Source organism: Acanthaster planci, linkage group LG04 (assembly GCF_054643075.1).
Source record: "Acanthaster planci isolate LZ-2023a linkage group LG04, COTS_SCS, whole genome shotgun sequence".
NCBI lineage: Eukaryota > Metazoa > Echinodermata > Asteroidea > Valvatida > Acanthasteridae > Acanthaster > Acanthaster planci.
In genome coordinates, this window is record NC_141780.1 from 19195553 (window position 1) to 19220641 (window position 25089).

General features: G+C 42.2%; 2 protein-coding genes and 1 long non-coding RNA gene across 8 annotated transcripts in view; 2 read left to right on the forward strand and 1 right to left on the reverse strand.

The window, feature by feature from the left end:
- LOC147799451 (uncharacterized) overlaps positions 1-25089 on the reverse strand; it is a 36934-nt gene that overhangs the window by 11597 nt on the left and 248 nt on the right. For 2 of the 4 annotated variants that reach the window (XM_087135929.1, XM_087135926.1), the window contains exons 2-29: positions 24602-24766; positions 22221-23054; positions 21660-21746; positions 21291-21400; positions 20828-20947; positions 20366-20442; positions 19682-19819; positions 19310-19389; positions 18465-18630; positions 17966-18172; positions 17294-17455; positions 16626-16739; positions 15918-16122; positions 14993-15067; positions 14202-14354; positions 13811-14001; positions 13237-13391; positions 12755-12805; positions 12285-12367; positions 11729-11809; positions 11059-11209; positions 10325-10488; positions 9749-9851; positions 8821-9020; positions 8217-8267; positions 7560-7826; positions 6613-6867; positions 6179-6299 (exon numbers count right to left, since the gene is read on the reverse strand). In XM_087135929.1, the coding sequence (XP_086992055.1) occupies positions 6179-6299; positions 6613-6867; positions 7560-7826; positions 8217-8267; positions 8821-9020; positions 9749-9851; positions 10325-10488; positions 11059-11209; positions 11729-11809; positions 12285-12367; positions 12755-12805; positions 13237-13391; positions 13811-14001; positions 14202-14354; positions 14993-15067; positions 15918-16122; positions 16626-16739; positions 17294-17455; positions 17966-18172; positions 18465-18630; positions 19310-19389; positions 19682-19819; positions 20366-20442; positions 20828-20947; positions 21291-21400; positions 21660-21746; positions 22221-22701 (4048 nt within the window). In that variant the 5' untranslated portion in view covers positions 22702-23054; positions 24602-24766. Of the gene's footprint in view, positions 1-6178; positions 6300-6612; positions 6868-7559; positions 7827-8216; positions 8268-8820; positions 9021-9748; positions 9852-10324; positions 10489-11058; positions 11210-11728; positions 11810-12284; positions 12368-12754; positions 12806-13236; positions 13392-13810; positions 14002-14201; positions 14355-14992; positions 15068-15917; positions 16123-16625; positions 16740-17293; positions 17456-17965; positions 18173-18464; positions 18631-19309; positions 19390-19681; positions 19820-20365; positions 20443-20827; positions 20948-21290; positions 21401-21659; positions 21747-22220; positions 23055-24601; positions 24861-25089 lie in introns of those variants that run through there. The other 2 variants (XM_087135927.1, XM_087135928.1) reach the window with 2 other exon arrangements.
- On the forward strand, positions 73-4372 carry LOC147799452 (uncharacterized). 2 transcript variants are annotated; one of them, XR_015425042.1, is made up of 4 exons: positions 73-465; positions 3184-3289; positions 3725-3843; positions 3887-4372. It is a non-coding gene; the product is annotated as an uncharacterized LOC147799452 (long non-coding RNA). The 2 variants fall into 2 exon arrangements; XR_015425041.1 differs by having other exon boundaries at positions 74-465; positions 3725-4372.
- LOC147799453 (uncharacterized) lies at positions 473-2097 on the forward strand. Of its 2 annotated transcripts, none has more exons than XR_015425040.1 (2): positions 473-1649; positions 1820-1958. XR_015425040.1 is itself a non-coding variant. In XM_087135930.1 (2 exons), exons 1-2 carry the CDS (start codon positions 1038-1040, stop codon positions 2095-2097), a joined length of 597 nt encoding a protein of 198 aa, XP_086992056.1. In that variant the 5' UTR covers positions 492-1037. The 2 variants fall into 2 exon arrangements, 1 of the variants encoding a protein (XP_086992056.1); XM_087135930.1 differs by having other exon boundaries at positions 492-1356; positions 1820-2097.

A 25089-nucleotide genomic window follows, 5' to 3' on the forward strand; every position in this document is an offset into this window, starting at 1 on the left:
CATGGAGGGGAAGTGAGGGGGGTTAGTGCCATGCAGTATGGTACATGCTTGCATGCGTGGTTCAGTCACAAGCTATTAAACAGACCAGGGGCCGATTTCACCAAACTCACCCTAAGTTGCGACCAATCGTAGAGTTGCGATGCATCGTAGCGTTACGATCAATTGTAGCTACGGTGGATTCTAAAATGGATTTCACGAAACACGTCGTAAGCGCGATTCGTTGTATTTTTTAATAAGAGGGGGTACATTTATTGAACGAGGATGAACCTTAACCTTTGACGGCTGTTCCATGTTTGTTAGCACGAGGGAATTTAGTGTTAGTATAACAGTCGTTGTTCCGCCAAGATCAACATGGCGACGAGTACGCTGACGCACAGAAATGACAGAAAACAATTGGACAACTCATTCTACCTCCATGGTGTGATGGAGGATTGGCAAGATGTGTCGTCTGCTAGGAAATGAAAGGTAAAAAAGCGGAAGTAAATTTTTAAAGAAAATAGAAGGCCTTGTGTAAAATCAAAATAAACTGCAGCCTCGGCAACACCCACAGCGCCAACAAGTAGACAGTAGACAGCAAAAATAACGACACACGTTCGTCCGTCCACGGTGGGTTCAACTCATTTGCAGAGCCCTATTTTTAAAATTTCAAGCTAAAATTCTTCTTATTTAAAAAAACCCGATATTTAAAAATTTTTTTATTTGTACTTCTAATATTTATGACCTTCAAGGAATGATTTGGTTAAAAATTGTATGAAGGTGGGTAAGAAGGTTGGGACTAAGGCACTCGTTTGGAGTGAAAATGCAGTGACATTTAAGACAAAAAATGAGATCCTTAAGGACTTTGACATTTTTCACATGCAGTCCCCCTCCCCCAATACTAGATTCAGCCTAAGTTAGGGCATATCGTTACATTGAAAATACATTTATTCCAGGAATTGCTGTGGGAAGCCGAGTGCCTAAGTTGATTTGATTTTGCACCCTTTTTATTAACACATTTTGTGTAGGTTCAGCTGGCTAGCTAGGATTACACGTAGACCATGGCTAGTTTGAGCAGTTCGTGTGCTAGTACTAGTACGCCTAACCCCAAAACAACAAAGTGCCCCAGAAGCACCAACTGGACCTATGAGGAGGTTCGTATACTCAGTGCCTTTGTGCGGGAGCATACAAACAAGCTGTTTGGAACATCCCACAAAGGCACTGAGGGCTTTGAGGAGGAGAAACAAAAATGCTGGAAGATGGCAGCAGAAAACCTGAGAGCCAGTGGCGGAGAAGCCAGAGACTGGCAGAAAATAAGGAAAAAATGGCAGGATGTTACGTGCGATGCAAGAAAATACTACAGGGAATGCCATCAAACCGGTAAGATTAAACTTTGTATCAATTTTATTCCGCATATTTTTCCTGACCAAGGTATAATACATGTATTCAAAAGTAACATTGAAATCTGTCCTTGTCCTTTCACTACAAGTTTGGAATTTCCCAATGTTATTCCAGCCTTGTGATTGCTGTTGCAGGAGGGGGTGAAAAACCGGCTTACAATAAGACATTGGAAGTTGTGCTTGATGCACTGTCCCCAATTTCCAAAGACGGCATCATTGACAAAGCTGAAGGAGAAACCTTCCCCGAAGAGCTTCTGAACCAAGTGGCTGAAGGTCTACCCCCATGACTGCTCTCACACTAAAAACTTACAGGCAGATGTGTGATTTACAAGAAAAACATACCCAACTTGAAATGAAACAAAATCGAATAATTATAAGTTGAATACTCAATTTGAAAAGTTCATAAAACTACCAAAACCCACATTATTTCTATTTTTATACAGCTGTCAGTCATACATGCAACGAGAGTGAGAATCAAGTGGATGGTGTCGGGGAGGTTGTGATCCTGACGGAAGATATCTGTAATCCTGATCCTGAGCCATTGAAAGTTAGGAGAATTTCTTCAACCTCAGAAGCAGCAGCAAAGCCCTTAACGAGCATTTTAGATATTGAAAGGGAGAGGTTGGCCATAGAGAGAGAGATTAGAGATACAGAAGGAGCAGCTCGAGGTTCTGAAAGAATTGAGGGCAAACATTGGGCAGATGTGCAGGCACAACCTTAGGTTGAATATGATTAACTTTGCTGAAATGTAGGGAAAATTTGTATATCAAACAAAACATGTAAACCTTCCAAATAATTATACTTAATGCAAAATGTTCTTGCCTGCTCTTTTTGTCGTTTACTTGATGCATTTTTCCCAATTTCTAAAGACTTACCTTAATTTGGACTAACTGAAAAAAAGTTGTTAATTATTATGGAGTGTTGAAAAATAAAGCTTGCAAATTTGTAACATTCCAATGTTATAAACAAAACATTGCTTTCAGACTCTCTTGAATAAAACTTCAAACTAAATAACTTAAAATATAAAAGTTTCGTTTACTTGTCTATTATTCTAGATGTTACAATTTCCTTATATTAGCTTCAAGACAGTTGTGTTTATCCAGGATTAAAATTGTAGATTAGCAAGGGAAGCAAAGACAATACTTGAATTTTACCTACAGCTGTTTGACTTTGTAAAAAATTCAAATTCAAAAAAATCTGTCAATGATACGATTTCGATGAGCTACTCCATCCTGAAGTGGGCCATTATATGGGATCACGTCATGGTCGTCATCTTCAATGGGCTCATACTCCTCAATTTCTGGCTCCCCAAAGGTTTTTGACAAATTGAACAGAACACAGCATGCCCTTATAAAACGACATGCTCGTTCAGGATGAACTCGGAGACCAACTGAAAGGCACGGGAATTTTTTTTTCAGCTGGCCAATCGTCTGCTCAATCCGAACACGGGTTCGTCTGTGGCACCTGCAAAAACCCCAAAATGGAAACTAAATTTGCATAGAAGTCATCAGTTACAAAACAAAAGACAGAAAGGATATATTCAGTTGATCATGTGACTGATCGGGCATTTTATGCAATATCAACTGACAACTTGGAGAAAGAGTCACTGCCCTTTAAATATTGTGAATATACATGTACTATAAGGTGAGATGCTTTGAACACACTAGGATCCTGTCAAACAAGACCGACTATCAATTTTGTTTTAATTTGAAACCCTTTGACAATGCATGCCAACATCAGTAATACCACATTGATGAAAAGGTTTTGACTTAGTTTTTAATGTGGTCCTTATGTTTACCTGTTGTAGTGACGTTCAGCATTTGAGGTGGGATCTAGAATGGGCGTCATGAGCCATTGCCGCAGAGGGTAGCCCGTGTCACCAATAAGTACTCCATGAAGCCTGAAATTCAATGGTAAGAATTCTCTCAATGAATTTATAGACTCCTTACAAGTACAAATTGCAATACTTGTTGCCATGTAGTGTCCAGTCAAAAATGAGCTTTCAGGTATGCTTGAAGATAACATTCCAAGCATAACTGTATTCAAATCTAATTGTATACTGGACAATAGTTACAGAGTAGTTATGCAACTTGCCAATAACTTTATGTGACATGTAGCCAAGTGGTTAGGATTTTTAGCTGCAGATCACTGTGTTACGGGTTTGGACAAGACTTCTTTTTTGTCACTCACCTGCCATCATTAAACATGTCACCAATGACACTGCCGTGAAGGATGGCACTATCATGTGTGCATCCTGGCCATCTCGCCACAACATTGGTGATAGTGAAGTTTGCACTGCAGATGAGCTGCACATTGATGCTGTGATAACCTTTTCTGTTTACGTAAAGGTGCTCATTATCACCCATGGGAGCATTGTGCAGACGGATGTGGGTTCCATCTACAGCACCCACAACCTCTGGAAACCCAGCAATGGCAAAGAACTCTTGCTGTGCCTGAGTGACATCTTGCAGGTTGGCAGGAAAATTGATGACCTGGTTGGTCAACCCAAGGATAGCTCTGGAGACTCGATGGACGATTCTACACACAGAAGATATGCTGACATCATGGAGATCACCATGGACTGTGTAAAATGACCCCGTTGCGAAGAACCGCAAAGCAATCAGAAGTTGTAGCTGAGCAGAGATTGCATTGCTGCGCTGAAAAACAAAATCAGCAATAAAGGTCAACCCAAACAAATCATTGTACAGCAATAAGTGACAAAGCATTCCATCCTAAAATCTGTTTTTAAAAAATTTAGTCAAAAATAATTCATCTAATTTTTTATGCACTGTTTATTATTATTATATAATAAAAAACTTATATGTGTTGCATGGAGCAAACCACATGTTCATGTACATTATTGCTGACCAAAACAACTAATACGTAGGGCCTACACCAAAAAGATAAACATTGTTGGACAATACAAGTTACTTCTGCTGAATTGAGTCAATGAATATGAGATAATAAAAGGGACTTTCGGGGTTCCGTGCCATGTCTATGTGAGTCAGCAGATCATGAGTTTAATATGAAAAATAAATCTAGATTTTCAATTTATACCCTTGACCCACCCACCATTTCGAAAAAAGTCAAAATTTAAAAACATTTAACGTTTTAGTGGCCCCCTAAGCGTCCTTATACCATGGACACTAACGTTACTATCAGTATCAGCTGATCATGTATTCATAACGTTGGTTAAGTTAGATTATTAAATACAGCCTAATTTCATAGGCTTCTGAAAGGTGGTATCAAGTGAAACTCTTTCCCAAAAAGATATGAAGGTATAAAAGGAAAAACACTCCCTTAAAAAAAGGTGCTCCATTTCGCAAGTGTGTGTTTTTGGCAATTCCAACACGGCAGAAATCCCACACATTCGTTGAATCATGGGCGCCGCCATCATTAAGCTATTGCGAGCCGACAAATGGTGGCGCTATGAATGAATAATTGACTTTGAATTCCCCAGCGGCCCCGGCCATGACAATCGTTTATGTGAGAAGCTCGATACGAGAATTTAGACAGGAACATACAAACTTATAGTACAAATAAATAGGCCTAAATAGTTTAACTTATGGTAAGTCTTAGGTGTTACCTGCGTGGCATGCTCGATTTCTGGCCCAATTCTCCCCAAGAGCTCAACGATCCCGTGTCGCGTAAATCTGTACCGCTGGTATATCTCTTCCTCCGTTAATGAATCAAGCGGATTTTTTCTATCACGAAAAATTCTTTCTCTTCGAAGAGCACGTCTTGCCTCAAAATTCGCTAGAAACATAAGCGCCATTGCTTAAACAATCTTTCTTTGGTCCAAAGTTGTAAGTTACGATGACCTAGTAAGTCATCGTAACTTACGATGAATTACCATGGGAATTGCGACGAGTGAACTCGTCGCAATTTTCTTGAAATCGATTTTAGGAATCATCTTAAGTTGCGATGGATAACCCATCGCAACTTAAGATACGATCGATCGTAGCCTTTGGTGAAATCGGCCCCAGTTCTGAGAGCAAAGTGAATTTGGAAACAAACTGATTACTTACAGAGTATGACTGCCTCCGATCAGAGGTCTCACTGAATCTTTGCAGAAATATGTCAGCAAATAAATAGAAATTTCTTGAATGTTTCATCTTTTCAAAATCATTGTCTCAAGACATTAAACTCATTCCGTAACCTTAAAGGAAAGTGCTTTTTTGTGTCATTACAAACACGATTATGTGAAATCCACACTTTAACTATGGTTGGTATAAATGAAGAAATACGCGATTTAAAAATTAACAGATTCATAAAAAAACACAGTGTATACTTTGAGCAGACAACAGCCAGCAACGGATCGGCCAGGCACTGTCACAATTTCAATCCTCCAAAGGAAACAAAACCCTCGCATTTTTTACAAATGGAAGTGTAGATGGGAAACCAAGGCTGATACAAATATCATAACCCAGACAAATATGCCTTGGACGGATAACTGATAAAAAAAAGAAGAAAATCAAAATAATATCACTCCACACAAGGAAACCAAGCATGTCTAAATTATGTCAAGCATGCAGCTGAAATAGGCGCACTCACACGTCAAAGCTGCGTCAGGCATTCATGGAGTTGGCCCACGTGCAAGTTTACAAGACAGAACTTTAGCATGTGATTTGTATCCCAACCAGAAAGGATCACTCAGGGAAACATGATATGAAAAATGAAGAGCAGCACAAATCTAGGCATGACGTCCCTAACGAGGCCGTTTGACATCAAGAACAAGTGACTGGTCACTATCCCCCATTTTCATTTAAGAACAGAAAATGTTGTACTCTGAAATATCTTACCATCTCCAAAATCAGAGGCTACATCCACATCGTGGACCGATGATGCTGGTCTCCCGCTGCTTCCACTGGTTCCCGCTGACATCGCTCTATGTATCTCCTCATCCGAAGCACCTGTATTCAACTGCATGGCAATATCAAAACTTCTGCATCAATATTCAGAGCAAGCACACTCATGAGTTTTGGACAACCGGGTGGCAATTACATAAACTGTCACAGCCCACAGCAATTAATGCAGCTTCATATGCTGTGAGGTTGAGAGTTCTCTGGATATTCAGGGCTCAGCAACGACCCAGTATCGCAGACCTATCAAGCAGACAAATCGATCAGATGTCCACGTGCATAAAACAAATCACATGACATTTTGGCAAGTAACCAAGCAATTTCTGTGCTTCAAAGCTCTACGAAATTGGCCCCTGTATTCCAAGCTAACCCACCTCTGCTGCAGATGACGCTGATGCTTTGGGTTTCTTCCAATCGTCAAGGATGGACTTTGTTCTCCCCCTCTCTGGTCTGGCTCTGGCGGATCTGTCTGTTGGCTTGGGGCCTTTCTTGTCCATGGGCTGTGACTTGGTTTCCTTGGGTACCTTGGGCAAACCTGGGATGGACACTCTCTGTTTGGCTTTTGTGGTTTGGTCCGACACCTTTGGGGTTAATGTGACGGATGCACTGCTCGCTGATGATGAACTCACCTGGAGACAACGGTGGACAGTTTCAAGATTCTGATGGCGTCTTTCAAAATAACCAATTTGATAATTTGCTTCTAGCCAAATCTTTTTTACTAGCCATCATGTACATATTTCAGTAAAAATTCCAGGGCTTATTCTGAGATTTTTACGTTTTCGTGTCTTTGGCAAAATTACTAGAGAATGAGTTGCAAATGGTCTACAGGATGAGGCACTGTTGCCTCAAACCTTTTTTTTTCCTGAGCAAGCACTGTACTTTTTTCTGGGCATAGCAAGTTCAAGAATTTTCGGCTCCGCTCACTAATAAACCATGACAGTTTAGTGAAAAATGGCAAGGCTGGTGAAAAATTGCAAACTTAGATTGTCTGCCTCTTTATAAAATACAATTTGAAATGTGCTTAATAGTCTCTTCAGTCAATTAACTTCACAGAGAGCATTTCATAGAAGAGTATTTTATGAAACTCTTATTGTCATTGCTGTTTTAGGAATGCCCCATCTTTGACTACAATTTTATTAAAAATCTTATTTCAGTTCTACCGACAAAAGGCTTATCCAAACTTGAAAGCAAATCTTCCAAGGATGAAGGAAATTTGCTGGGACAACTGATCATATCATGATGAAATTTTCAACACAGGAAATGTTTACATGAAGAACACAGCTGAATTCATGAAATGGCTTTCCCTAATTCAAATCTGTACCTTTTTGGTAATGCCACTCTCAACTTTTTCGGTAGCACGGCTCTCCGCTTTCTCAGCAACACCGCTCTCAAGAGACACCGTCATCTTCGTGGCCGTGGTCGTGTCTCCCGCAGTGGGGGCCGTGGGTGCACTAATGACAGCCTCTGACGATGGCTCGGCGGCAAGCTTGGCCCTGTTGGCGGCCGCCCTCTCCCCCACACGCACTCGGTCCCCCTTCTTCAGTTTCTTCTTGGCGGGCGCTTTCATCCGTTGCTGTCCCGACAGTTTCTGATCCAATGCAAATGAAAAAAAAAGATCCGTCCCAATAACCATCGAACAAGACAAAACGGATGAAGGCATCTGCTATAAAACACTACACCATTTACTTTGATTCTCTGAACACTTGGAGCAAGAAAACCCCAAATCCTCCAAAATCCATGACAGTGCAGGAAACTATGGCCATACTATCTGAGATTTTAAGGGGCATCAAGTCCAATATAAAGTAGCCGTGGTTGTAGTTTGAGAGTAACAGCAAGTTGATTATTTCAATTCCCGTAGTCTTTCCTCATAATTCCTTCCTACTTTTAGGTACCCTATCAGCGTCTGCCCACTTTCTATGCCCACTTTCTAACAACCAAGGGCACTGACTATCCTTTTGGCAGGTCTCAGAACTATTACCTTGACCTTGTCTTCAGCTGTCTTGATTTCTGCTACAGTTGCCATCACAGGCTGTGAGAAGGGAGAGAGTAAAGTTTCCAGACAATTCAATCGATGTCAAAAGACGCTCAAAAACAGGTATTAAAAACAAAGAATTTGACAGAGAGACACGCTGATTTGCTTGTAAATAATTTGATTGTGTCATCTTCAGAGGCCAATCTGAAGTTGATTGATCTTAGCGGCCTGGTGTGAGTCTGATCACATAATTTCATTGGTGGCCAGCTTGCTCCAGCTTTGAGATCTGAGCAATGATTTGAGGGACTTTGATAATTACATAAATGCGCAGGTAAAACTTTAGCCTGATTTGGCGTCCAGTAAAATTACAGTGGCAAGCGAACACTGACAAGTTAGTGGATCTAGGCACTCTTTTGCTGGTCTGAGAACCCCAAACCTTAGGAGGCCCAAGAAATAGCCATGTAGCCTACAAATGACTTCTTAGGCAATTTTCTTTATGAAAAAAACATCCGCTGGCCTAACAATTAGCAAGTATTGAAGATCAAGTATCATTGTGTTTGGCAGCCTATGCAGTGACGATTTGCTGACCCTCACGTAACCTCGCACCCACCTGCGACATTCGCTCCAGCTTGAGGGGCTTGGGTATGGCAACTGGCGTCTTCTCCTTGAGCAGTGACTTGGCGTCAATCTTCATTCTAGACAAGCTGTACTTGGACACTTCCTCGGGCGGCTGTTTGAGATCCGAGAGGCGGATGTCGCCTGCCTTGATGTCTTTGGCTTCTTTCCTCTTCACGCCCTCCAACTCGGACACTGTGAGGAGTGAAACGCAATAAAGAACTGCTGTCACTCTGGAAGGAAGACGTTCTGATTGGTTATGACTCGATCGCATTAAAAATTACAACTAGAACAGTAGACCGGGATCATATGTGTACTGGTTTAGGTCAGCTGATATGTTGCACAGCTCGGTTGAAACTGTATCTTAAGATAACTCGAACATCTTCGCCAGCACCAAAATAACAAATGTATGTGTGTATCCCTGCGCTACCAAACGTTTGGAAGTGAACAAGCAAAAGTGACTGAAAGGGATGCTGGCAATCTGGCATTTCCTCTGGGCCCTAAATACGGCACTGTACATTTCTGCACGTTCAGTCGAAATGAGCTGTAGTTATTGGTTGTGTCCGTGTGAAGCCTGATTTCTCCAGAGCCAATCAGGGGGCATATGGGTAATTAAATAAATTTTATGAGTTTAAAGCACACTTTGTCATTTCCAAGAGTGGTGAGTTAATGCGAATTACCTGCCAAGCAAATAGCGATAGTCTGAAATCAATCTCAGTGATATTTCCACGTTAAATTACACAGGTCAGGTGTAACAGGGACACAAAAATGTCACGTTTGGACCCTGAATTTATAGAATGACCCCAAATGCCACATTCCCTCATCAAATGGACAGGCCAAATATCACCACAAACAGGTCCCATAAAGACCCAGTGGCGTATGTGTACACCAGACAGCTGTGCATCAATGATGATGTACCATACCTGACATCTTTACTATTAGCTTGGAGCCTGCTTTCTCATCTTGGCTTTCTTCTCCTTCCTTCTCCGTCTCCTCTCCAGAATCATCTTCAATTTCGCTCTCATCCTGACCAAAATATACGTGTACAAATATTCACCAACAGTTACAGAATTTGTATCAGTGAGAGGTAACCGAGACCTGACTTCTCTGACGTGAATGGTCTGAAAAAACGGTCTGCGTCCGCATGCTGTCGACAAAGAACTAAACTAACTTAACTGTCCTTGGTTTTTTACAGAGTCATAAAGCATTTGAACAACTTTCATTTCTCTTGCAAACTACGGGCTTTCACATGACGGGAAAACATGGTGACGATGTTCCCCGTCTAAGAATTCAAAACTCTTACATGAGGTTTAAATCCTTACAAACTTGCAACAAGAATCTGTGAAATTGTAATTGGCCTAATATCGGCTTACGTTTGAATGACTCTGCAACCATGTGCAGATCTGATGCCATAAACATTTGACCAGGATTCATCTCTACCCCTCAGGGCAGTTTTTAAAGAAAGTGTCAAGCAAGGAGTAAGGGGGTAGCACACCAACCTCCGAGACGTCAAATTCACTGGGGGACGAGGGTGGCGAGGGGGTGGGGGACGGGCCTGGCGAGGTGCCAAACTCAGGCATGTCAAAGTCCTGCTGCACATTGTCGGTTTGGGTCAGGTTTAACCTGCTGGATCTGCTCTGACGTTTTCTTGCCAGAGAAAGAGCTGCGAAAGACAAGACGTGTGGAATTTGGCACCACCACAAGAAAAAAAAACCGGAATATCTTCATTACAGTTCCTCTGCAATGTCTGGGATATTTGACATTTGAGCTTCTTAACCTCAGAGAAAGTTCTGAAACATTCAGATATGTAATAAAGTGAGTTCATCTGCAGCCCACCATGTTGAAGTACATTGTATGCTAAAGAATACGTATTAATTAATTCCTATTACTGTTCTTATAATGTGTGCTATGGGAACAACGTATAAAATAAGCCGGAAACAGAAGTTGGAAGGTTTATTTCCAAATCTGCACATTTCTTCAAAAGCATTCTTTTAATTGCTAAATGTAACAGGTCAAATAAAACAGCAGGTGGTGAAAAAACTAGAAGTTGTGCAGAGAATTTACGACCGCAACTTGGAATTATGTCATTTAACTATAATCTGTACTTACGACAATGAAATTTTAACTTGAACGAGATTTGGAATGTGGAAGAGAAAATGGTTGATTGAGACATATCTGCAAGAAATCTGGAAGAGCAAATGTCCAATAAGGGACACGAGCTCCTCAAACCCACCTTTCACTTTACTTGTGATGTCCTCTTTTCTCGCCTCCTTGCCAGAGGTCAAGAGGTCAACGGCAGAGAGGCGTCTTGGGGTCAGGTTGGGGGACATGTACATCTCGGTGGGCGCCACGGAGAACTCACCGTCGGATCCCTCATCGCCACTCTGAACACCGGGAAAATAACCAAACAGACTTGGGGGTTACTTCTTCTCAGGTCTGATAACGTTGAGAGTGTAAGGTGTACCATAGAACTCTCTATCCAGACCTCATAAGTACCCCCATAAATGGTAGCAAAGGTATCCATATATGCAAGAAGGGACCTTTCTTTTTAAAAAATTTCACTGCAGGAAGTCTGAGAGGGCATTGAAGGTAACTGCCCTGATGCTCTGGCCTTTGCCTTTACAATACCCGATGAAATGTTCCAGTAGACAAGTTGAAAAACGAGTGCCTTTTCAAACAGAAGTTGAAGTTCTTGCCCTAAAAGCTGACTGCAATTTTGAAGACCTGGCCACGTTTTGTCGAAAGCTAACCCCAAGTTGCCGACACGTGTTGTCTCAAAATGCAGTTGCAAAGAGATAATTGCTTTATTCCCAGAGACAAGTAGATGTTTCTAATACAAGTGCCATCTGCAAATAAGAAATTGTAGTGTTCTTTATCACTCAGTGTTTAAAACTCAGAATCACCTGGCCTGAGGAGACATGGGATGATGACGGTGACGCCCGACCGCCTCGGAAGCGCTCGCTGTAATCTAGATTGTACGGGACCTGGACAACGTGAAAGGAAATGAAGCCCTTGAATATCTGCCAACGATAAACTCAACGTGTTCTTTGCTGCAAGATTGAGAAGTTATCAAGCTGAAGGTACAGATGCACAGATTGCCCGGACAAAGGAATTGGTAGGAATAATACTAACAGTCGTCTTTTTGACATTTGATCTGTTGTCAGAAGAAGACAACAATATTAAGCAGGTATTTGGTCCACTCTCTGCCTGAAATCCTTGAAGGCTGACTAGTGAGCAAAAATTGTCAGCCTAAGAAACATCAGAAATAAGTACAAGACAGAGAGGCTCTCGAGAATTTTAATAACAACCTCAAGTTCAAACAGTTCCAGGGATAAAAAACCTTTCTTTGGTTTTGAATATCACAGACAACCCACACCCATACGTAATTAAACTGACACAAGCTGGAGTATTGCTTTCAAGAATAGCAGGGATTCATCATGCAAGAGTGTTTCTACAAACCAAGTAATTGTCCAAGTCCAATGGATCAGGGTTTGCTGCCGCCCCTTCGTAGCGCACTGCTGGATCTTCATAGATCTCAGACTCTGTTTGCAACAGGAAAAGTGCAACAGAGCCGTTTTACATCTTTTTATTTCCTTGACGGTGACATTGATTTGACAGCTTTCTCCCCAACCGAACTTAAAGAACAAATGTCCCAATCATGGGGCAGAAAATAAACCAAACTGAACCAATGTAGGTCACAAAACAATGTTGGAAAGTTCAGTTCAAGTTTTTGGACCGAGTGGTCTTTGTGAATGGCAATCAGAGGCTGCTGGCCCCAAGTGTACCAGTCCTTGCTATCTCTGGGGGTCTGCTCTATCACTCCTCACTGCTACAAGGGATAGGTTTTAAGGACCGGGTCAATACACTTGCTATATCGTTTGAGAAATCACAGTATCTATCAAAAGGTTAGAAGAGAGTTCATGATTTACCTGTTTCATGGTTTTCATCTGGAAACCGGGTCTTGCTCAATGAGGGTAAAACTAGGGTTAAAATAAGAATTAATTAAGTCGTAATCATCAACAAAAAAAACTTTTCTATCACCAAAGACGCATTACAAAGCGATCCATAGATACGAAGATCATCAAATTCAGTAAGCTGTCATGCAATCAGGGTCGACCGTGAAGCTCTCAATTCTGAACTAGAATTTGTAAAAACTGTAACTTTTTAATCCACTTGCTTTGGTATCAGAAACATAATCCATTCAATAAACATTGCCGTACAATAAGAAACAAACAAAATACAGTTTTTGTCAACAATTTGTAATAACAAAAATAAGTTTTAATTGCAGAAAATCATCCCAGTACAAAATTGACTTGCACAAAAATTTTCTCAGCTAAACCATGTAACTCGCACAACAAAGGTAGCTACAAAACATCTGCAGGTATTGGATCCATAGCCACACGAGACTTACTTTTGGCGTGGTCTATGACAAAGAGGTGGTTCAAATACCCCATCATGAGGTCACCCCTGGTGTTGATTAACCGTGCACAGCTGATGGCCTCGTCCAGGGCGATCTCCGTCAAGAGCAGCTTGTCTTGGTCCCACACCTTGACCGCGCCGTCCGAACTGAAACAGGAATTCAGACATATCGTGAGAAATTCAAAGAAGGCTGATCATCCTTTCACTTGAGAGGAAAATTTTGCTTTTTTCATATTCTAATAAAACGTAATGTCACATTTGCAAGATCCGCCTCGTCTCACTTCACTTTCTCCCACAATAGTTTATTCGATGATTCCATACACTCACTCACTAGTGTCGCATCTTTGTCATTGGACAGTACTAAAAACTAGATGTTTGTCAAGAACTTTTCCACTGAGGACATTTTGTTTTTCCATGGGAGACTTTTTCTTTAGCGAGAACTCAGCGTGTTCCCATATTTGCGTTGTTTGTCTATAGCAATTGTTTTTCTGTGGCATTTTTCATTGAGGGGTTAAAATTACTACAAAAAGATTTGGTGGGTCATATTTTATTCTGTATTATCTAACCTGCAAGAAACAAAAATGCCTAGATTTGGACAGGAGTCCACAGCTATGATAGGAGCAGTGTGGTCCCTCCGTCGGCTGTCTGTGGCCTCCTCCCCTCCATCATTAGTGGAATAGCCCATTATGTCGGTGGCAGGCTTCAGGTGATGCAGTGTCAAACTCCCATCGGAGTGGCCAGTCAGTAAGCCGGAGCCCTAGCCAATTGCAACAGATAAATGGTTGTCAACATGCATGAACAAGGACTCGTTGTGTGGCCTTCTCAAGCGTGCGCTGCTTTGCGAGTTTGATCAATAAACCAAATTATGTTTACGGTGCAAAATCAGCCATCTGCAATCCAAGGAAGAATTTTGGAGGACCAGATAAACATTTTCTTGTCAATATATTCAACATTTACCAGTCTTGCAGCACCAGTCACGTCTCTAGGCACCCCCACCAAATACTGAAGCTCTAGGCTCGGCAAAGACCAGAACTGATACACGTCTTCGTCTCGCAGGTGGCTCTTGGCGACGAGGGCACCGTGGGCTGGGTCATACTCCATGTCGATGATCTGCGGGACAGTGAAAGCAAAGAGAAGAGATCAATGAATATCTGACTGAGGCAAGATGGTGGATCAGTGAAGTTCCTGCCTTCTTTGACAAAGAGACATTACAGGATTTTTATACATTATCCCTCATCCCCAAGAGCTTGTGGAAAACTGTCCTCACATTCAGGTGTTTAGTTCTGCGGGTGATATATCAAATACGACTGTTAAAATTCTTGGGACTAATGTGTAATATGAAAAATTTGCAGATTGATCACATATGCGCCAACCAACGATGTGTGCGGTATGAATTTTGACAATGTTCGTTTTTGGACGTGCTCCGACAAACCCTGACTTACAGCACCGTGGGCGTCATGGCAGTGAATCCACGATGCAGGCTGATATCACCATCATCTGTTTCTCACTGTGCCTATGCGGCACAGGTTTCCCTTCTGAAGCAAGTTTTGAAAGCAAGCTCTCTGGAGGATTTGCTATTACGGTAACAAAAAACTGGCGCGAACACGCTGGCCGTCCGGCAAGGGCCAGTGATATTTTGTACTTCTTGATGTAGGTTGTCGAAAATAGGCTCAGAAAGGGAGGAGAACAGTGCATGCACAGACACAACAGAGTTTAAACGCAGTGCAAATCCCCAGACCAATACTCACTGCATCTTTGCTGGCTTGTAATTCACAGTAACGGTGGCCATACTTTATCGGATCCATGAACAGAATGCGGCCGTCCTGCGACAGACAATGAAATTATTTCCATCTTTAATCCTCCAAATTTGGACCACATAATCTGGATACAGCCTCTTGCTATCCTAAGGAATTTGAGGTAAGACAATACCTGAACACTAGTCCAAAACTTCGTGAAGTTTGACCTCAAAGGACAAAACTGCTTTGCCACCTTTGGGACATCTTCTTCAAACTTCAGCAAAATTGCAGCATTTCACACAGATTAAGTCCGTTTCTCATAAATGCAATCTTCACTCGAAGCCCCTATCTGAAGATTGCTACTGGGGCTGTCTTGGAGGTGATTACAAATAATCCTGCAGGGGATTGTCCTAATCCCCTGCAGTAGTATCAGTAGTTATCAGTCCTTCATTGGTCATGTTGGTGATCAAGTCTCTTTCACTTGTCCTTATTTTTCACCTGCAGCCTTCATGTATCTTTCCCCTTGTCCCCCGTCCCTCCCAACATTCCATCCTCACCTTTTCCTGTTTTTCTATGTGTTGCTTTTGGGAATATAGCTAGTGCATGTGTGGTATATTGTATTTATTTTATGTTTTATGTGTGTAGTTGTATTTTGGTTGGTTTTAATTTAATGCATTTTTAGTATTTATGTATATTTTATCAAAAAATCCCTGTGATTTGCAGGCAACTGCTGTTGGTGATTTAAATAAATGACTAAATAAATAAAAAAATAATGCCTGACAAATTCTTCTAAATCTGCCAGATTTAAAGACAATCTGGCAAGATTGAAAAGAGTACAGGATTCCCCCCCCCAGGAAGTGGAGAGATTTTAGAGGATTCGGGAAAGTTCTAAGCAAGCAAAAAATTCCCAGGGAGTTCAGTTGGAGTCAAAGCTCACCTGCAAACCCAGCACCAGAAAGTTATGGTTCAAGGGACAGACAAATCCTTCATCCGCCCAGTACATGACAGTGGAGGTGACCGTAGTGATGGAAGTGCAGGGAGCTGGCGTCTGGCTGACCCCTCTGCCTTGCAAGGTGGCCCGGTAAGTGGGCAGGGCGTGCCCCAGCTGGACCGAGGAAAGGCCTTTGCTGGCCGGCTGAAGCCTGAAGACACATTACAAATGACATAAGGCACAGGATCAATTGGAACCAGATCCCATGAAGTGAGTCGTACAGGCACATTTTCTGCGAGTTTCAGCAGTCTTTTAACCTGAAGTAGTTTTAGTCACTCAACTCATTTTATAAGAAGGGTCATTTTGTGAATGGATAGGCCTGCTAAATCGATTTCAGGGTCTAATTTATGGACTAGAGGTGATTGCTGTAAACAAAAAAATGAGTTTGGAGTTTCAGTGTGGAGTAGAATTTCCTGGACACAAAGCTTTCCAAAATCTTCTTAAAATCAAACCTACCCTTTCCTAGCTTTCTAATGGATCAAGGCCTGTCTTATTCTGCTACAAACACTGGGCTGGGTGTCTAAAATTGTGCAAGTCCTAACAATCCATCTGGGATCTGATTTTTTCCAACAGTGCATGGAGAGAAATGGTCTCTCCATAGGATTCTTTTGGTGGCATGCTGCACTGTGAAACATTACTGCTCAGGCAATTCACCTTGGTGTTGTAGGAGCAGCGGAGGTAGCCCGACTTCCCGCAGACCGTCCACGGTTGACTTTGTCCTGCAGACGCTCCACATCCCACACGGCGGTGCGGCAAGCCGGGTCCGTCCTGCAAACAAGTCACGACCAAACAAAGATTGGGACCAAAATGTGAAAACTTGATCATGTTCAAAACACCCTACTCGATCATGTTTTATTACAGTCCAGTCTGCATAAAGACTTTCACTGAAGGAAAAGTTATACAGAATGTGAAACTTAAGCCGTGGTCACACAGCAGGCAACTTGAATCTTATAATGTTCTAAGGGCCGCCACGGAAAGCCTACCAGTGTTTCTGGCGAATTGGCCATTTCTCAAAATCAGTGCAAGCTGTGACAGGTTTGATTCACAAGGGAATACTGCCAACTTTTTTTCACTTGGAACTCCAACGACCAGCACAGGCTTCACACATCAGGCGCCCAGAACCGTTGAAACGCAACGCACAACTTGAAAGCTGTTTTAGCACAATCAAAAAAAATGTTCCTCCAGATTGCCGCGGCAAGTCAACCGGTGTTGCCGGAGGGTGGACCGCATCTTTTCAGAAAAAAGCAGCGACAACTTGGATTTAGAACCAGTTGCTGCAAACCTACGTTTCTCTGTTCAATGCCTCAGCGGACAACACATACCTCATTGTGTAGACCCAGATTTCTCTGGGGTTGATCAGCAGGAACACCGTGCTGCATTCCCGGTTGTAGGTGACCCCAAGCACCTGCTGGAGAGGAGAGATGGAGGGTGGAGGGAGGACTGTCGACAGGCTCTTCTGGTCCCTCATAGAAATCAGACGAACACTGCAAACAAATAAACAGTGACAGCAAGATCCTATTTCACATGGACGGAATGGTTGAAAGTAATGATACAACTCTTTGGGGTTTATGGAACATCTCAAAAGTCGCAACACACCCATTCACACTGGGACACTCTTTTACAAAGCACTGGAGTTCCCTTTGGAAATCTGCCGTATTCATGGTAATGGGTCGATCACTAGTGAAGCCTGCAAAGGCATAGACCAGTATTCCTGTTTGGGAACAAACCTTGTTCCCAGTAGGAAAAAGCAGGTGATCCCAATCAGAAATGAGCAATATTCTTGACAGAACACTCTTAGGTGCTCCAACGTTTGAGACATTTCCATGGTACAAAAACTTTTTAACTTTGCTTCATTTTTTCCAAGCAAAAGTGACCAGCACACCAAACAGCAATGATGATTTCAACTGTGAATCCAAAAACTGCATTAAATATCAACATTGGAAACTGCGCATAATTAACACTGTAATTTGTCTTTCTTTGCATGCATGCCTAACCTGCTGTCCTCTCCCACAGCGACCAGCCTCCTCGTCTTCCCTTCACAGCCGGCGACGTGCAGCGAGGTGACCCTGCAGCGTGCCAGGGCGTAGAACTGTACCACGTGGTTCAGGTGCCAGACTGCCAGGTCGCGGTGCGTGGCTGTCCACAAGAACTTCTCCCCCGTCAAGCCGATCCACTCAATGCCGTCTGTTGACATGACAATCCTAGAAAAGGAAAAGATTCAGCAATCAGGGTACAGTCTGAAACATTCGAAGATTATGAGCTAGGTACATGACAACACACACGGCAGAAAAATTTTAAAACGTCACTGTTATATTGGCTGTATATTGACCATCACTGACTTATTGATATACAGCAAAAATCAACACACACACCTAGAATACATGGGTAAAAATTCAAAAATATGCCAAGTCAAGTCCAAAAGTTTCCAGTCTTTTTATACCCAAACGAAAACTGGTCAAAACCTGTTAATGGAGAGAAAGCTTTGAGACTTACGTGTACATGGGCTCCATGATGTCCAGTGACCACATTCTGACTGTACCGTCTGTGGAACTGGTCAGAACTAGGGTGGACGTCTCGGGATGGAGGACTACCCCGGTCACTGACCTAGAGTGACCTCTGAACGTGTGGATGTGACCCCCGGTCATACTCCAGACTTTCACTGTCACGTCAAGCACAATGAAGCGGAATATTTGAAATAAAACTAGCAGTTAACACGCTTTGGTCCTCGCTTCTGTCCGAAAATGATAAGGGTGTTGCAACATTCGCAGACACAAATTCAATTTCTAGTCTTCATCTTGCTTAGTTCTTGACAATTTTGCATCGCTCTGCAAAAAATTCCCAGGATGATGCACTAGAACACGACCAGCATGCATCTCGGTCATTTACAATATGACCATTTCTACAATAAGACTCCTCAAACAAAACAAAACAAACCACAGAGACAAAGGGAGAAAGACCCCCAGGAGAAATCCCATCAAAAACAATCAAATAACACTTTTTTTAATCTGTTATGATCAACAAACGTCATTTTTTTGGTTTCTTGGGTCATTCCATGAGGTTGGGGCACAATTTGTGACGGTGTCCTTGTTACATCCAAAATTTTTACCAACTGTCATGACCTGTAGAGTAGGTCATTTACTCTGTAAAAATAACACACACCTCTGTATTCAGCCTTGCAAGATGTATAACAATGTCAATTTGGAATCCACATGCAGGGAACTAGCTGTTCATTTTTACGGAACCCATGTAACAATTAACACTGTCGCATATTGTGCCCCAACCTCATGGAATGACCCTCTTACTAAATGTGGTCATACATGTCCTGAAATGTCACTTACCATCACAGTCATTGGAGCACGTAATGAGCGCTCTTGCTAGTGGCGAATACTTGCAACCGTTAATCTGAGACTTGTGGGCACTTGAATAAGAAAATAAATGGTTATATTTAATTTTTTGAAGGAATTTGGAGGCTTTGAGTTGCTCGGGGATGCTGAACATACCAGTCGAACGTGACCAATCCACTTTCATCTGCGTCACGCTTGAGCTAACAAGCCATATGCATGCAAAAAAATAACACAAACAATAGTAGACTGCTAGCCTGGGACCAGTGTGTTTTCCACCAACAAGCGTCGCAAAAGTCTGCCGTTCCGATACCAAAGCAACACCTTCACGGCCTCATTGTCGTTAATTATTTAATCAGCCCTACTCACTCCACCAATCGGAAGAGTGGCTTGCCCTCTGTGTTGTAGCACAGCACGTCGGTGTCTGAGCAGCAGTACAGGTGCTGCAGATGCTGCTCTAGCTCCACCTTCCTGATCCAGCCCCCTTTGATCCCACTCAGCTCTCTCCTGTAGCAAAGCGAAAATGGGGGTTTTTGAGCAAAGAAAATGCACTGAAATGACATTGAAGCCATGGGGTCTCGGGTTGTGTTTTGTGCCGTCACAGCCAAAATTGGTTCTTTTGTTTGTCTTTTGGTTAAATTTGGAAGGGAGTTGGAGTACTGCATGATCGGGCACAATTCTTGCCCCCATTAACATTGCTGAAGAATCCCCACCGACGAGAATCAACCAAACCAATTCTTGGTTATAACTATCAAAACCCACCCTCAAATACTATAGATGGTTTTGCTCTCCATACAGAGCTTATCCTACGCCATGTCCGTGAGCTGTGGGTCCCAACAACATGTATGTGCTTCAGTGGGTAACGAGACAATGTTACAGGGGTACAAAGTTGGTGAGCGAAGGATTTGGCATCTGGGTTGGGAACAAGTACCCAATCAGCAGCGAAGAAGAAAGTGGCAGGAGGGCAAAGACTTCAACTGTTAGCCCGGTGCTCACACAGAGGTTGGTCGTATGTATTCTGAGTTTTACCAGTATGTGCAAAAACACACTAACTTCAGAAAAAGCCCGTAGTTGGCCATGGGTTTGATTTCTGTCCACACTTGATCAGTAACTTGCTTGAATTCCCACACCTGCATGCCAAACAAAAAACAGTAAAACAGAAATAAAATTTATGTCATTAAACGCACTCTCGAAGTACGTGTACTTTGCCCAGCTGTAACTTTAAATTAAAACTTGCTTCAGAATCTTCAGTCTTTTCATCAGGTGTCTCTCAGTTCCGTAATGGCAAGTCTTCAAATATCTTCAACCATCATCATCACTTTATTTGGGATTTGGGGGATACGTCCTTTTCACCTTGCACACTTAATCACCCCCCCCAAAAAAATATCACCCTGAATTTTTGCAGTCACAACCCTTTTGATTATTTGTCTTTTTACTAAAGGTTATTTCAAGACTACTGAAAGTGCATTGTTGTAAAAGCCCTGCAATCTGGTTTGGAATGATTTACGATCTAACCTTGGTTCCCTTGACGCCGCCAGTGATGAGTTCATCTCTGACTGGGTTGAAGATGAGAAACATGACCGAGCTGAGATCGGACGCAACATTACAGGTTTCGTCAAAGTCCTTGTTCAATACCTGTGCACAACACATAGGCATTTGCAGGAACAAAGAAATTCATAAATCTATGAACTTTTCCAGTCACATGCATACCTAGGGAAAATTGTCTAACAGATCAGCCATCCATCACGTCGTAAGTTAATGTAGATTGCTATTTATGCCGATGCAATGCTACTTTGTGTTAATGATGATCTGTGAAATGGCGTGCAGAGTCAGTCAGACCTGTCATTTCTTGTACTGTAGTCACCACGTTTTAGCAGACTTTGCACGTCCTACACAAAGCTGCCGTACATACATGTATGCTGTAGATCTATGAGCAAGCCCTCAATCTCATCTGGCATAAAAAAAAAACAGCTCTCACCTTGAGCGAAAAATCTTTGGCAAGACAGAAGTACACGTTGTACTTCCTGGCATAAATGATGTTCCGCAAAAGCTTGTTCACATATTTGGGATAGCTCAGGCTCCGGTTAACTGCGAGTACAAAGGAGGCAATAGTCATGAGTTTTATGATCTGAGTGCTGATCTGATTGAACACAAAGTGAAACACAGTGAACAAAGCAAACAACTAAGTTTCCAAACCTGCTCGGGAATTATAGTGCAGATTTTCTAACAAAAACCTCTTCTTTTTTTTTAAATTAGTATTTTCTAATTAAAAACTTTTTATTTAGAGAATGAATATTTGCAGGTACATGTTCATGTACCTGATATTATGATGCAAGCATATTCTTACCAGTGTGTTCAATGCCATCTTTATCCCATGTTGTAATGCCTCTGGTATCGAGGAAGATAAACTGTCTTGTGCGTGGGTTGTATGTGACTGGAAAGGAGGAAATACCAGCTGTCGTTGAAGATCTCTACTACCAATTTATCAACAATGATTCAAAAGGGGTAGGTTTCAAATCGACTAGGCAGAGAGTCCTTTGTCGATGTGGACGCACCGCAGGTTATCAACAGCCTATTTCATGTACATGTATCATTATGGAAGGAACCATTCACATGAAAATAATTGTATAAGATTTCAATGACCATTTACATTGCGAGAATGGCAGCCAATGGTGAAATGACAGTAACAATGAGATTTTAAAATTTAGGCCAACTAGGGTCGTTTGAGTGTAACTGAATTGCATGTGCACATAGTTAAATTGCCATTAACTACTGGTTGAACTATAGTTCTACCCAAACTTGCCCAGTCCTGAAGTTGTGGTTTTACCACCTGTTCAACCAAACTCAATTAATTTTGCATGTAAATGCGGCTACCATTAGACAAATTTTGATGATGGTCTGAGCTTACCATCGACAAGATCGGTGAGTTTCTTGCTGTGTTCGTAGTAGTTCCTTTGCTGGAAGCCACTGGGGAAACTGGTGTAGCTGGCAGCAGTTTTCGGACCGTCGTCCCCGTTGCCAACATGGCTGATCTTGCGCATGAGCTGTTGCACCACGGTCTCCTCACTGCTCAAGCTCTCCCCATCCTTCCAGACGCTGGCCGAACTGGAAGTGGCGTCATCTCCCATCCGGTGCTGGAAATGCACGCTTGCCAAACGCGGTCTGTTCAACTCGGACGGGTCTGCCGCGCCATCGTTGTCTGGCGGGTCCTGACTCAATCCTGCCTGGGAGCCAGGCTTTAGAGAGCCATCTGGTGCTGTGCTCTCGGACAAGAGACCCTGGCTGTCGCCGTTAACCCGGCCTTCTGACAAGTGGAAGTGTCGTGTTGTCTGGTTGCTGGTGAGAGCATCCTCAGAGGATCCGTTGGCAAGTCCAACTTCGTGAGTCATTTCTCCCAGGATTGCCTTGTTATTACATTTTAAGATCAATCCCCTGGCAAATGTTACTCCTTAAAACCAAAACAAAGTTTCGCGTCTTAAAACCATTTTGGCATATCTTTGATTGCCCGTCTCCACCCAGTGTCCAGAATTACTGGGTACACAGAAATCAATGCCCATTACTCATGGGCTTAAAAGTCAGGCTTGAAATTAAACACTGTTTTTCCACAAAAACATTCTTTGTTCTCTAGGCCAGATCACATTTCACAGAAGTGTATTTATCAAATTGTCGCAAACTGTACTCTCATTTACACAGCAGGACTTGTTTCATTTTCTCTAAGGCCATCTTCACATCTTTTCAGAATCTGTGAACAAACAAGAGACAAATATCACTCAGTACAAATCATTTTTCTTGTTTATGACAGGACTTTCCGAAATGAACAGCTAAATCTTGAATTCCCTCTTATCGGGACTGTCAGTCTTATTCAACGGATATCTTTTTATACATGTAAATGGTACACACCCTCAAACTCAGCCCCAGTGACATACCCGAAGGTGTGGATGTCACTTGAAAGCCTAACATACCTGTGAATGCGAGGCCTAGGTAACTGGAGGAATAACATGTACATGTGTATCGCATGCAAGTGAGCAAATGCAGGACCAAGCACATCTTGCCCATCAACAAGCACTACTTGGTGACCACATCGAGACACATTCCTGACGGATTTTTTCTCAAGGACCCCTGGAACCTTTTCACACCACTAGAATTGATTAATTGATTGGTGTGATCTGGACTCTCTGGGACGGCTAGTGATTGGAGATAATCCGCCAACCATGCCCCTTAATCTTCCAAGGCTTATTTCAGCTAGGACCAAAAACCAATCGAAACTGCTGGGGGGAGTTAACTTCACAATACTTTCTTTTGCTGGAATCAATGCAGACAGCAGATGTCATATTCTTGAAAATTCCCAGTGAAGTCATTCAATGTTCTAAAAAACACCTGTGTTATTTCTTCATTCTAGGGCCATGGACATCTGCAGAGAATAATAAACTTGAGAAATCCCAGCCCATTTACAAGTATACTGGTCACCCTGTGTATTGCCAGGATTCTTTCCATGGGGAACCATTTGGGAGGTGGGGTTAAAAACAATTTACATGTACACAAAAGCAGGAGGAGGTCAGTATTTAGGTTTTTTCCGAGCAAATTGGTGATTTCCATCCAATTTTCATCAGTGTAGTATTCAAGTGATCGATTCCTGACTGGAAATGTCCAGCTTTTAACATTTGCAATGTTCTCAACCAAACTTAAATATTTCCATCTGTGAAATTTCTTGATGAGGAGAGGCAGCCAAAAAACCAATGCATGTAGTAATGACAGTGCCATGGGCGTTGCCAGGATTTTTTGGAGGGGAAGGAGGCGATCTACTCTTACCGGGGGAGGGGAGAATGGGGGAAGGGGCGAAAGCACTTACCAGCTAAAAAAAAAGCTGGAGGGAGTCACTTTTGCATTTTTTTTTAATTTTCAAGCAAATTGGTGATTTATGTCCCATTTCATTCCCAATTTTTTCCACTTTTTCTGCTTTTTTCCCTCATTTTGTTCTGGTGTTATTTTTTCCAGGGAAGCACTGTGCCTTGCCCCTCAGGCCCCTGGAGGGAAGGAATTTTAGCATACAGACGTCTCTAATTTTCCCTCGGGTGATTTAGTATTAGCCATCTGAAAGCAATAAAATGTCCTCAAAAGTTTAATTTAGCAGTGAAAATGTTGAGGTATTCACGTAGAAAACATTAAAAAAATTTCAGGCCACTCATAGGGTTTTACAGAGCTATAACAAGTCACAACTCCATTTGACATAGAATTGTGTCTTGGAGTTCTGTACATGTAGGTAGTGCATAAGGTGTCAAGCATCCATACCTGTGTATCTTTCCCCATGAAGAGTCAGTCCTCCTTGCTTTGAGAAGTCAAACAGGAAAAAAGTCTTTATGTTGGGGGACCCAGGAGGAGGAGCCATTACTGAGCCTCATTAATGGGGCTCTTCCATAATTTCATTCCCTCCCCTCGCACTTCGACACTCTGCTCCTTGGTACAAATTGTAGACTTTTGTTTATAAATCTCACTGCATGCCCCCGAATGGTTCATTTCCCTTGCCGTGGATAAACCATCAGAAGTGATAACATGTACTAAAAAGTCCAATTTAGTAGTGAAAAATATTTAACAATTTACTTGGAAAACACTTCCAATTTTTCAGACCAGTCTAGTAGTGTTTAATATATGCGCACAGGATGTCAAGTGATGTTTAGATACAAAGATATAGAACTCTTCCTAAATGAAATTCTGAACTAACGTTATCCATATCGCAATTGGTCAACAGAAAGTTTCATGTCTGTATAAAATTTCACGGC

Excerpts from the sequence above, each read along its gene's own strand:
- LOC147799453 (XM_087135930.1), top strand. The coding sequence starts at position 1,038 with ATGGCTAGTTTGAGCAGTTCGTGTGCTAGTACTAGTACGCCTAACCCC. Across the intron at positions 1,357-1,819 it reads CAGGGAATGCCATCAAACCG|CTGTCAGTCATACATGCAAC; the intron begins GTAAGATTAAAC and ends ATTTTTATACAG.